The sequence below is a fragment of the Anthonomus grandis genome, chromosome 3 (genome assembly GCF_022605725.1).
Source record: "Anthonomus grandis grandis chromosome 3, icAntGran1.3, whole genome shotgun sequence".
NCBI lineage: Eukaryota > Metazoa > Arthropoda > Insecta > Coleoptera > Curculionidae > Anthonomus > Anthonomus grandis.
This window is the reverse complement of record NC_065548.1, coordinates 26,989,258-27,003,543: the sequence shown is the minus strand read 5'-3', so window position 1 is coordinate 27,003,543 and position 14,286 is coordinate 26,989,258. Positions and strand designations below refer to the sequence as shown.

The 14,286-nt window shown below is 30.6% G+C and overlaps 1 protein-coding gene and 1 long non-coding RNA gene across 4 annotated transcripts in view; one reads left to right on the top strand and one right to left on the bottom strand.

Moving 5' to 3' along the window:
• LOC126734603 (neutral ceramidase) overlaps positions 1 to 14,286 on the bottom strand; it is a 294,220-nt gene that overhangs the window by 52,465 nt on the left and 227,469 nt on the right. For all 3 annotated transcript variants that reach the window (XM_050438295.1, XM_050438294.1, XM_050438296.1), the window contains exon 11: positions 5,878 to 5,973. In XM_050438295.1, the coding sequence (XP_050294252.1) occupies positions 5,878 to 5,973 (96 nt within the window). The remainder of the gene's footprint in view (positions 1 to 5,877; positions 5,974 to 14,286) is intronic.
• Positions 10,440 to 13,512, top strand: LOC126734606 (uncharacterized). The gene is made up of 3 exons (XR_007660128.1): positions 10,440 to 12,058; positions 12,266 to 12,993; positions 13,059 to 13,512. It is a non-coding gene; the product is annotated as an uncharacterized LOC126734606 (long non-coding RNA).

Below are 14,286 nucleotides of genomic sequence, written 5' to 3'. Positions count from 1 at the left end.
GCATTTAATTCTGACCCATTTCAAACTTATTTTCCATTTATTATTACCTTTTTCTTAATTCTGTCTTTTATTGTTCGGTAATTAAAGTGTAAAACGAAAGTGGTAATAATTTTTCGACAAAAGTATTAAGAAATTTATAGTACCTGACCAAAATAATTTTGTTTACAAAGAAAATTGACAGACTCTTCACGCGAAAAAAGCCAGCGAGACCTCTTCTGCAGCAAAAGAAAACAAGGATGAATATCCTAGCGTTGAAAAAAAAATTAAAAACAGATAAGAATCCTTAAATATTGCCTCTGTTTCGCAATCTAGCAGCAAGAAATTAACTTGGTTCAACAAAATAACGCAAGCGCCTGTACTAAGAAGAGTATTTAAATTATGGATTTACAAATGACAAGGATAAGCCTAAGCCAGCATATATGTGGTAAAAATCTTTAAAACGGCTCGATGGTTTGAAACAATACGTGAAGGCATTTAGAACAAAATCATCAAAGTGTCTCTCAAAAACCGCGCGAGTATTTCTAACGTCTGCGTTCTTTCATTCAATTATGTTTAATAAGGCTAATAAAATCTTTAATAAATTAGGCTTTTTTAGCGTAATATAAAGTCTCTGAGTTGATTGTCAAAAAGCAGAAACTCCATACTATTTGTAAAGAACTTATTTTACTGGCATGTAAAAGCAAGAAATCGTTGGGTCCAGAAGCAGTTGCAAACAGATTTCAAAGGTACCTTCGTCAAATGTAAGTCCATCGACGAATAATCAATATTCAAAGTAATGTCAGAAAGGTATTAGAAATACACATTTTGCTCTCCAACTTAATGAAAGCACAAACATTTTGAAAAAAAAAACGATGAATAACAAAACAAACTGTTAATAATAACTACTAATTGCTTTTTGTATCGAGAAGCTCTAGTAGTAAAAACTACGAATGAAGGCCAACTGGGTGGAGTTATCCATAATATTTTTATGATCAACTATATTAAAACTCGTCCAGTAAAATTTAGGGTCAAGAAAATTTCGTTGGATTTCGAAAGGAAAAGTATTAAGCAGAGTTCTACAGCTAAAAGATGGACTACTAGAATTGTTCAAAGCGAAAATAGTTAACACGATAAATCTTAAAATCTTAAATAAATCTTAAAAGCCCTCTTTAGTATGCTAAGTTGGCTTACCTATCTGACATTTTAATTAATAATTGTTTGAAGGTTTTTTAATACCACGTTTTGATGACAACTCGCTTTCGTTTTATAAGTCATTTCAGCTAATTAGAGTGATATCAATCATAAAGATCTGCTTTATTTATCCTATTTTTTTAGTAAAAAATGTTTTCTTCGAAGTATTGTACACTTAAACTATTTTTACTGACTTTACCTATTTTTTGTGGTGATCGAATTAAAAATTTAGCATCTGGTTTTTGTTTAAAGTCAACATTTTGCAATTGGAAGCAATCTTTAAATATAAAAAATAAAGGCTACGTCAGTAGTCAATAGTAGCATTTTCTAAATTCAAGTGTAAATTTAGTGTCACTTTACAGAAATATCTACAGATTTTTAACGAAAAAATAAACAATGTTAATTAGTCGTCTATTATATTACAAAGCAAAAGATTCCTGATTTGTTTTGCATCTGATAGATTATTGAGTAGAAACTGTGTACCACAATCGAAAATTTTTTTTGAGTTTTTAGTCGAAAAGATAATACTGCCTAATGGATTTCCAAATTTATAGTCTTATTACTTTTTTACGTTTCTCGCGCATTTAGTTTTATCATCAAACTGATCTACTATCTACTATCTTAGATGACTGGTTTATTATTTTTATTTATTTTCTATGAGACAAAAAATAGTTTGTCAGTATAAACGTAGAATTATCAACTTTATGAAATATACCTTTCTAAAGCCATTTATCATTATATACTTTTGATATTGGCAAGGTAATCAAGTTTTTAGAGGTTTATTCGTATGGTAATAATAAGCAGGGTCTTTACACTTTCGACCCAATTAATTTTAATAATATCAAGGCTAATATAAATACACATTTATAGAAAACTTTAAATTATATTAATAGGCATAATTTAAATTTAAATGCGAAAAAACGCAAATTTTAATATTAGTAGAAATAACAAGTGCAACTTGAAAGAATAGGAAAATGTGTAGATAGATTCAGTTTTTAAAGCTGTCAGTAATCATAGGCCATAATTGACAATAAATTGTGATTTTCTGAACAGATTTTAAAGTAAAAGATCTCATCTAGTATTTAGTTATAAATGCGAACAAGTTTAAGTTTCATTTTACAGTACAAAAAAAAATTGTGTGAGGTATATATCTTGTCAATTTCATCTTATTATATAATATTGTATTTTCCCTGCATATTGCAACATAATATGCTTGTAAAAAATATTTGTATTATTTTGCAAGAAGTTAAGATTTATTTCATCGGTAAGATATCCATCAAAAAATGGTATCCAATAACGTATTGCCCTATTCCGATCAAACATTAGTAACCATCTGTGTTGCTAATACATTTTTCGGTAAAAATGGATTATTAGTGTTATAATAATGGCAATTGTGCTTATTAACACTCATAAGAACAATTGTCATTTATAAAATTAAAAAAACCACCTATAAAATGTAGCTTCATCTTAAGAAAACACTAGGTATCTTACCACTACCTATCTTACCACTATTATGGTAATAATGAAATTTTTCGTTTTGGCGCGACATTGATGATGCTCTAGTAAGAAACTTTTTAGTAACTTGTCTAGTGCTTTTTTCAGGACTGCCAATGCAATACAGTTTTCATATTCTCTCTAAGATGGTAACAGCATAAGCGAAACACGTGTTGAAAATTAGATATAGAAAAGATATGAAGAAACTGTTCTTAAATTCTCAACAAAAATCAGAGTAAAGCTCTCTTTACTCCTTTTGTGAAACAATATATAAGGCTCACCCTATATATGTAAAAATATTTTTAGTGCATAGATTTTTGGTAACCGTACATACATATTTGCTATAAAATTTTTTACTCAACCTCGTATAGTTAAGGCGCTATCTTTGCCGTACGCCTTGTTGTCGTAACACTCATACTACTTTAAGATATAAGTTACTATAAACATTAACGCCTAGTTAAACAAAATTAGTATAACAAAATGATAATTATCTACATTCTGTCACTGAGTCACTGATTCAACGTAATTGTACATTGGCATTATTTAGCAAGTACTACAGTAACATTTTAACAACAAATCAAACTGGTCTTGTTAGATTAACAGAGCTGTGCTGGCAATTAACAGGCTTTATCACGCAGAAAATCTGGATATAAACACCGATTTCGTATTTACTAATTTTTTTAATTCTGTTTTCTTTTTTCGATTTTTAAATTTTTATTTGTATTTGTGAAAGCGTATATAATAATAATTCATATTAAAACAGAAGAAATAAGGGTTAAGTTATTAAGCTCTTTTAATATTAAGCCCTTTTTATAAATTATATATTACAGGATATATACTGTGAAATTAAAGAAAAAAAAGGATAAAAATGATAAAGAAATTACATATATAAAAATATGTTTTTTTCCAAGATGAATATAGCAAATCAGCTAAAAATATATTTGGAAACACAATTAACTTTTTGTGAGTTTTCATTTAAAGTGCATGAATATATAGATTTTAGGCGGAATAAAGTCTAATAGTATTTAAACAGTAATTAAGTGAAGGTAACATTAGTAACATAATTCAATATAATATGTAAGAGAAGCAAAGAAGTATTTATAAAATATAGAAAAACAACATTTTTGTTTAATTTTTTTTGCAATTTGTGCTAGCAAAGGCTTATTAGAAAAATTTAAAATTTAATTTTTAACTAAATTTTGATATAGAGCTTGAAGATTTTTGATGCTGTATAAATTTATAAGTAAGACTTTTATTAACCGCTAAAAAATCCTTACTCAATTAGCTGGTTTAGTCACTCTTGGTCTAAAAAAGTATTGCTCAAGTCTTATAGTTTGCACAATTACATATAAAATGATATAGAGTGGTTTCATTTCAAAACGATCCACCCTTAATAACTTTCTTAAAAAAAAAAAAACACGTCAAATTAGATATACAGGGGGACGTTTAATTATGCATTTACTGAAGTTCTGTCAATCACCTCCTCACCTCCAGCTAACCTCACTTTAATATGTCAAATGGGAACCCCCATCGTGTGATACATCATAGTAAGCAGCGTAAAATTCTCTATTCAACGGTACCAAATCGGTAAATGTGTAAGTAAATAGTTAGCGAAAATATCTAGAAATAATGAATATTTTATTTACGCCAAACTTTGGTATTTTAAATGAATACTTTTAGTGTGGTACCTACATCATTTTAAAATTCTTACATTTTTTATAATAGATTATCAAAATAAAATACAAGCAATTTAGAAGATAAAATGTGAGGTAACAAACAGTACATTTAGTTCAAGCAAATTATTTATTTTTTTAAGTAAAGAATGTGTACCAAAGAATGTGTAAAAATCTTTGCAGTCTTATAACTTTGTATGTGTATTTATTTCACTTATATTTTTTGCAAAACCTACCTAATAGGTACAAAAAAACATGGCAATACCTTACATTTTTAAGGCGTTTGAAAAGCAGGCGATTTATTATTGTTAAAACTGTCAGTTTGATGCGTGCAATTTTTCAATTTTAGCTAAAACAGTAAGTTAATAAAATGCTGTATATGCTAGCCGAAAGAATAGAAATAATTTTCCTTTATGGAGCCCAAGATCGGTGTGCTCGCAGAACCGCGAGAGCATTTAATGAAAGGTATCAAGATAAAAACGTGAGTCATAAATACGTTAGAATTGATACGAAAATTTGAAGAGACGGGATCGATTTGCAATAAGAAAAAATATCTGTCCATTTTTTACATATCCATTTATCTGGAAACTCCTGGGGGGCAGAGGGTGAAAGGTGGTAAAGTAATTTTAGGTTAGAAAGTTGTCCCCCTTGACAAACCTTTTGACGTATTTCGGCGTTTTTTTTTTTTAAACAGTGGTTTTCGATAAATCCGTGGTGGGAAGTTTTCAAATGAACACCCTGTATATGTTTTGTGCAAAAGTTAAGATTGAAAAAATACGTTATTAATCGCCTTAATAAAAATCTTTTTAAAAATTAATAGTTTAGTGACTCTTTGATTAAAAAAGTATCGTTAAAGCCTTTTTACTTATTATCTAATGCTTAAATTTACTTTAATTCGAAAAAAAATTAGTAGTATCCTTATTATTTTCCTATACATTTATATTAGTCTAAATATATTTCATTAAAAATTAAAAACGCGTAACACTTCACAAAAATGAAATAATTATGATTTATTAAATGTACTTTTTTGACAAAAATAAAACTAATTTATATAGAAAATATGACCCGTTCTTGTTCAGTTCTATTATTAGCCATCAAGTAGAACATATAGCATGAAATATAACAATTTGATAAGAATGTCTTCTTTAATAATTTAATAACGTTACCTTTCTCTCATAAATATATTTCAACAAGATTATTGTATAAGGGTAAATATATTTTTCACATTTGGCCATTATATCGTAATAAAAGCTGCTTCACATGGCTTTCTTTCATCAGAAATGATTACCGGTTATCCAAAGTTCTCAGTATATTTATAAAGTGAGACATGACTGTTTACGCTATCTAGAATATTTAACGAAAAACAAATAATTTCCAGAAAATCTTTTAATTTAAAACCCACAACAAAATTTCTTTCGAAGAACAAGTTTTTAATTTGTTCATCAATATTTTGCTTACAGCTGAACAATTAATATAGTTCCTGAACTCTAGTCAAGTTTGTACACGCTCCATAACTCTTTCATTTGCACTCAAAACTTACCTTCACTACCGCTTCGGCTAACTTTGTGTACAAAGCCTGATAGATTTCCAATGTATGCGGACCAAATATCGTAGCCGCAGCCTCGTACCTTTGAATCTATAAATGAAAAAGAAAGTTCAAAGAAAAATCTTAACATTAAGGAAATTCAATTCCGGCGGATTTTAATTGAAAAGAAAAAATTTAATAATAAAAATTTAAGGTAATCAGAGACAGCACTTAATGGGAAATAGAAATTACTGTTATTGACCTATTTCTGTAATTTTTCACCCTCGATAGTATTCATCAAGTAATTTATAATAAAAGAGAAAATGATAAGAAGGGTTTCTAAGTATTTGTTCATTCAACCTGAAAACTGTTTTCGTCCACAGAAAGTTGAATATAAAAATATAATATATTTTATATAAATAGATGAAGGGATGTAATGTTTTAGACAAATTTATTTTTTGTAAAAAAACTTATCAGAAATGTATTATTTCAAGAATATACATGGTGTTTTTTATATATTGCGACAAAATTCAGGAGCGTGTTCTTTGGACAAAAATTCGCAAAAAAGTTCTTATAAACATAGGTCCTAAACCTTTTAGATTTTGGGCTACAGGGTGGTAAAGTTTTAACAAAAAAATGATTATTTTTTGATAGCTTAAATACCCCTGTAGATATTTGTCCAAAGATTGGTATGCAGGGTCTGTGTATCCAGAGCCATTTACCAATATACTTTTAACATTTTTATGTTCCCCAGTGGCGTGTGTGCGGGTTTTACGCTGAATACTTTTATAAAGAAAAATGAAACGCCACTGGTTTTTCTTGTATTAAGAAATATTTTTAAATTCCCCGTTTTATTTGCAACATTTTTGATTCCTTAGACTTTGCCCGTTAGATGCACGGTTTGCGCACAAAAAATTAAAAACCATGGACATGTTGCTCAAATTTGATTAGACTTTCTTTATTCTAGTAACTATTAATTTTTTTTTAGTTTATTGCAACTTTAATTATAAATAAGAAAATTTTTATTAATTTATTTAGTACAAAAGCCAGCCCAATTTAATAGAGTTGTAATTGAGGATTTAAAACTTTTGCTTCTACAATCTTTAATTTAAAACACAAGTTTTTAAGTGATAAAAAATATTTAATTTTTTATTATTTATTTAAGTAATATTATTATTTTTACAACAAAAGTTGTTCAAAGTGTGCTCCTCCAACATAAGCAATACAAGCATCTTATCGATGTTGCATTGATTGGCGGACACGTTGAACATGAAAAATTTCTGGTGTCTGCCAAATTATGTCACAAGACGTTATAATGCGATTACGGAATTCCTCCATATTATCAATTGGATTTCTATAAAACAGTAATTTAAGGTGTCCCCACAAAAAAAAATTTCGCGGATTTAAGTTGGAAGACCATGGGGACTATGGGTGAATACTGCCCCGACCTATCCAACGATTTAGATACATAATATCCAAATACTGCCGAGCCACTAAACTAAAATGGGCTAGAGCACCGTCATTTAAAAAAAACATTTGCTGTCTCAGCTGAATGGGGACATCTTCTAGCATCGCTGGTAATTCATTTTCAAGAAATTCTTGATACACTTGTCCAGTTAACCTTGCTGGTAAAAAAATGGACCGATGAGAAATTTTTCAATAATGCCGACCCATACATTAAGTGAAAACTGGTGCTGATGACGGTTTTCTGCCACAGCATGTGGGTTCTCATAATGCCATATGTGGTTATTGTGGAAGTTCATAATTGCGTCCCTGGAGAAATTAGCCTCATCGGTAAAAAGTATTTTTCTTATAACGGTGCATCTTCCTTATGCGTTCTTCCATCCAACGACACAAAGCAGTTCTTTTTGGAAAATCGCCTGGCAAAAGTGCCGCTGAATATGATACGGGTATAAAAGGTTTCTTTTAAGAATATTCCAAACTGGAAGTTACTAATGTGTACCGTCTGAGCAATTTTCCTAGTGCTTGTGGTGGGATCTTCCTCGAATTCATTGAGCACCTGTTCTTCAATTTGAGAAGTAACTGTTCGAAGATGTCCCTTTTCAGCGGTGAGTTTTTTAAAGCTGCCGGTTTCACTTAGACGTAGGTGTAAACGCGTAAACATGAAGTGATGAGGAATAACACGATTCGGGTAACGTTTAGCATAAATACGCAAGGCTTCTCGTGCGTTTCCGTTAGCCAGTATATAAATGAAGTGCATATCGCACATTTCATTATTTGTGTAAATTGATAGCCATTTTTTTAACAAATTAATCTTGTCAACTGGCGGACAGTGACTATGATTTAAAACTTAAAGCATCACAAAATCTTACAAATATCAACTTTATCGTGGGCAGAGGGAGAATGTGGTAAAAAAATTAAAAACTTAAACAAGAATGTGATTATCGTTGCGGCGACGTTGTCCGTAGTTATGTTAAAAAAAATTATGTTCATAGGCTACTTCGCGATTTAGGAAGCGTAAAATATGAACACGTTACTCATATGTTACTTTTTTTAACATGTTAAATAAAGTGACATAATATGAACTACAATAAAATTTTAAATAAAATTTAAAAAAAAACTTACTTTTTATAACGATCATAGAAAAAATAAATCTTAGCGATCAGTCAAAGAAGAAAAATATTTTTTAATTTTTTGTGCGAAAACCGTGCATCTAACGGACAAACTCTAAGGAATCAAAAATGTTGCAAATAAAACGGGGAATTTAAATTTTTTTTTAATACAAGAAAAACCAGTGGCGTACCATTTTTATTTATAAAAGTATTCAGCGGAAAACCCGCACACACGCCACTGGAGAACATAAAAATGTTAAAAGTATGTTGGTAAATGGCTCTGGATACACAGACCCTGCATACCAATCTTTGTACAAATATCTACAGGGGTATTTAAGTTATCGAAAAAAATCATTTTTTTGTTAAAACTTTACCACCCTGTAGCTCAAAATCTAAAAGGTTTAGGACCTATGTTTATAAGAACTTTTTTGCGAATTTTTGTCCAAAGAATACGTTCCTCAATTTTGTCGCAATATATAAAAAACACCCTGTATAAAAAAGGGGTATCATAGATGTGGTGCAAGACTTAATTAAATGTGTCGAATTTTAAAAACCAAATTCCGATTAAGAAAAACAAAGATTTATTTGTGAAACACTATTTTTTCCTTGCCCAACTCTGATCTTTTTTCAATTAAGCTTCATAGCTCAATAATGGAGTTGTGTCAAGTTTAGGTATGACAAATATTTTTATTATTAATAAGCGTAAATAAATAATTATTTTTTTTAACGAACCTAATGATCTTCCACTTAACTTCTAAAAGCCACTCTGTTAACCAAGATCAATAAAAACAATTAAGAAAACAAAAATGTTTTATCGCTGAAATTGCAGCTATTTACATCCTTTATTATACCCTTTCCTACATTTCGCCTCTATGTTGCTCAATAATATATTAAAACTATATACATTATATACGGCTATGAAACAAATATTGTAGTTACCAACCATTATTATCTTCTCTACATTAACTAGTCTAATTTAGTTTTTTTATAAGAATATTTATTAATGGAAAATGTTTGATATCTGTCATCGTTTTTTTTTTAAGGAAATTTAAGACTAGTGAATAATTTTTATGATAATTTTATGAGTAAACCTTAGAAAGTCTTATAATCGAAATTCGCCTTTAATACTTTTTCCTCTATCTACAAAAGGTTGAAAATATGAAAATAATCCATATTATATAGAGAGAAAAAGAATGTTAATTTATAATAATATGGCACGGAGTCAATTTTCTGATTATGGATTTTAGAATGTTTAGATAATAATTGATCATCTTACTCAAAGATTCGAGAATATTTCAAACTGATGAGAAAAAATCTAATAACTTTTATAAAATACGAGTAAATAGGTTGGAATTTTTTTTAACTATGACTAATTTACGCACAAGACCCTTTTATTTACAACAAAGGTGGTACACATTTATTAATAATAAGTACAGTTAAAATGAACTAATGAGTTTCTTTGGATAAAGTTTCCATTTAGCTCTTTTAGCTTTATTTAACTTCATGCTGGCGCTCATTTATTCGAATATCCTAAAAGCATTGACTTTTACATACTTAAATCAACCAATTTAACGAAATTTTAATTAATTGGCTTGTTAGATATTCCATTAACAGTTGATTTTCCACGATTGATTAATTGCTATTGGATCAATCAAAATCTCGTTAATATTATATATTCTTTTAATTGGGAGTGAATTACGCTTATTTTATTTTAAGAATTGTAAATGTTTCGGATATTGATAAATAAAAATTTCTCGTCGGTAATAGTAGAGCCACTAGATAAAAATACTTCATTTAATTGTGATCAATAGTTATAATATGACAGCGTTAAAATAATTTCTTGATAACACTAAGCTAAATCACCTAATCACAATAATTTACTTTTTATAAAAATTAACAATAAACATTGAATCTAAAAATAAAATAAGAGTTAAAAAATTAAAAATTAGTCATGTAGTTTGAACCAATTGCTGCTCCAGTGCTTATTAAAGGAAAGAGCGTTATGTCGTTGTCCTATCGAGACCTAATATTTAATTCAAGAGTAAAGGAATTTAAGCCTCAGACTAAGTAAGAATATTACAGATGATTCCTGGCTCGAGTTGGATAGGTCTTTTTTTGGCTGGCAACATAATTATTATACCTAATTATACTCTTACAGTTACGACACTTAAACAGCTTCACCTGATAATCTACTGTACGGCTACTGCTGTTATTAAAACCCTGGGATTAAAAATAATACAAAAAAAGATTGAAGATATAAGGAAAGACATTGGCCGGCTAAATGAATATATTGAAGGTACAAGAACCAGAAAAGTACAAAAAAGAGTAGAGGAAATAATGCATCAGACCCAATAACATACACAGCAGGACCCAGAAAACTGTACTCCGGAACAATGTCTAGATACCCTTAAACAAAAGCTATCTATTTTTTCAGGTCGATTAAAAAGGTATAAATCCAATAATAAAAGGAAACTAGATCATTTACTTTTTGAACGCTCAGAGAAGCAATTCTATCGAAAGCTTAACGACACTTCTCCAACAAACACCGCCACTAGCATTAACCCCACTAAAGAAAACATCAAGGAGTTCTGAGGCACTCAATTATCAATACCTAGTGAATGCAACCTCGACACTGAATGGCTGACTGAAGAACGAGTAAAAGAGCCAAGCATATAATCCAATGGCATTTAACATTTTCAGTTGATGAAGTGACTAACGTCATAAAAAACTACGTAACTGGAAAACTCCAGGCCCAGATCACGTCCAAAATTACTGGATTAAGAAATTGTGATCAACACATCAACAACTGACCGATCTTCTAAACGACGTGCTTATAAATCCTCAGAATTTTTTAACAAAAGGTACCACTTACCTCTTGTCCAAGGATTGCCAAAACACTCAAGATCTGGCTAAATATTGGCCAATAACATGCTTACCCACACTCTATAAACTAATTACATCTTAAATTACAGATCGCATTTACAGATATTGTGACCAAAATAGTATCATAGCGACTCAATAGACAATGTACCAGAGGTGCCATGGGGTGTAAAGAACAGCTAATTATCGACTCCGTAGTTTGCAATCAGGCATTTAAGAAGAGAAACCTTTTCGCAGCATATATTGACTACCGACAAGCTTTTGATGCAGTTCTACATAAATGGCTTATTAATGTAGTTAAATTGTACAAAATAGATAACCACATTATTTTCTTTTTAGAATTCGCCATGGCATCTTGGCGAACATCAATAAAACTTCAGGTGCCTAACAGTAACTACATTGGAACTAATATGATTTTTATTCGTAGGTGTGTATTCTAGGGCGATTCCTTAAGTTCACTTTGGTTCTGCCTTACAATGAACACACTATCTAGCCTCAATTCAACTAGATACGGATTTGGCCTAAAAAAGGATAATAAAGAACTAACAAGAGTAAACCATCTACTTTATATGGATGACTTAAAAATTCTTGCAACAACACGAAATCAACTAGACCAGATGCGTAACATAGTGAAAAAATTGTCCGATGATATAGGAATGACCTTTGGAGTGGATAAGTGCCGAACTGTAGACATTATTAAGGGTTAACTACAACCAGGTGACCTTCAAACAGAAAACGGTCAGGTAATTAATGCTATGAAGAATCCTACAAAAATCTAGGAATAAAGTAGGCGCAAATAATAGACCATAGAACTATTAAGAATGAGTAGACTACTAAGTTTACTACAAGAATGCGACAACTTCTTACAACAAGTCTTAACAGCAGAAACTTATTTAAAGCTATTAATACATATGTTGTCAGTTCATTAATTTTCTCTTTTCGTATTATAGGATGGAGTAAAACGAACATGGAAAATTTGCAAAGAAAGGCTGGAACACTTCTAACGAAAGCTAATAACCATCAACCACGGAGTGCCGTAGAATGGACTACGGTATCTTGACATATGGGAGGAAGAAGAATGACCGACATAGAGAAGTAGCTAACTCAGAAAATTAGTGACTTGCGTTCTTTTTTTTTGAGAAAGGCTGAAACATCTTATGTGAAGGAGACGACTTAACACCACTTCAACTACAGGAGCTTGAGCTGCCTATACACCATAGCACCAAGCAAGAAAAAATGCAAGCTTGGATGGAAAAAATCACTACATAGAAGGCATGATTACGAGGTTCATCAAGAGTATCGACATAGCGGCATCGCACTACTGGTTGACTTAGGGACAGCTTTTCACCGAAACTAAAGGGTTTCTTGTAGCTATCCAAGATTAAGTAATACCAACAAGAAATTACTTGAAGTTTGTAGTAGGTGACCCAACGGTACAAAGTGAAAGATATGGATGTGAGACAACGGAGTCTATTTAGCATGTCAATGCTGAAGCTCAGCACCGGTGGATGTCAAACTTTTGCACACGAAATATAAAGAACGACATAACCTAGTTGCAAAGATACTGCATCAAGAGCTTGCAGAAAAACTAAACCTTTTATCGGCAGCCAAGGTACCATATTAAAAGCCGGAACCAGTTCTTAAAAATGCGCAACACAAATTGTATTCGGATCCCACGGTACTTACAGACCAACGAGTAAGTAACAATAGACCTGACCTAATCCTAATCGATATAATTTCTAGGAAGACAACCCTTATTCTCCATAATAACAACCCAAGAGCAAAACATAATGAAAAGATTGTTAAGTACAGGGATCTAGGACACCAGATAAGAAGACAATGGGACATTTTCCATTGTCTTAGTGTAAACTAACTTTATCATTATAAAAGTTCGGATAGTTCCAATTATTGTGTCAACAACATGAGTAATACCAAAGAGACGGATTGAAAACATGAAACTGCTCAACCTTAAGAAAAGCATATATTATAAGCTGATGCAGAAGTCGACGCTATTATTCACACCTCGAATTGTCAGAAAGTTCATTGGAAATGTAGATTAAGATCAACTAGATTAAAAAACATATCATGTACTTTTAGTCTTAGTTTATTATTTGTAAATAAAGTTTAAAAACAGAGTCCGATAACATGGAAAGAACTCCACCCGAGGCTTCATCCTTCTAATATCTGATATATCTGGGAAAACTGACCGATTTCCCCTTCCCCAGGGGAAGTGCAATTGCCGTTTTGTATAAAATCTAATAATAATAATAATAATAATTGTTCTATTGCAATTTGAAAAAAATTAAAAGATACCAGTTTGTTTTAATCCTTTAGGAACATTAATAGATAATTTTTCTCATTAAGGTTTTTGAAGTTGACTAACGTTTCGTCATCTCTGGATAGTTTATTAGAGTTAGTAGTTTTCAATAGTTTGTTATATTTGCAGAAAAGATTTTTATCATCACGCTTAAATCATAAAATGAAATGTAATTCTTCTCTAGAAAAAAACTAAAGCCATCAGATGATATTACTTCGTTGGTTTGCCATACTGATTTTTTAGCTTCACATCAGTCAGTTTCTTCGCCCATCCATTTTGATGTATCAACAAATGTTCGGCTTTTTGGATATTTATGAATTTTATTCTCAGTCTTTGAGAACTCGTTTTTTGAATATCATTGCTATGGTTGGAACTTTGAGTGTGACACACGTGTTTTGCTAACGATGTAAGCATCTTCGGGAGAAGATTAAAACTAGATAGTTGGCAAGATTAAAACAGTTTTAATTTTTCTCCGCAACATGCTAGCATCGTTACCTAAATCGTGTCAAGAGGAAAATAGATAGTTTTAGTTAATACGAAACTGTTTTGTAATTTTTTTGGATAGCAGCCAAAACGCTGACTATGAGTATTTTAAGAATATTAATTATTATAATAATGATTTGCATTCAACATTGATAATATTTCGATCGATCA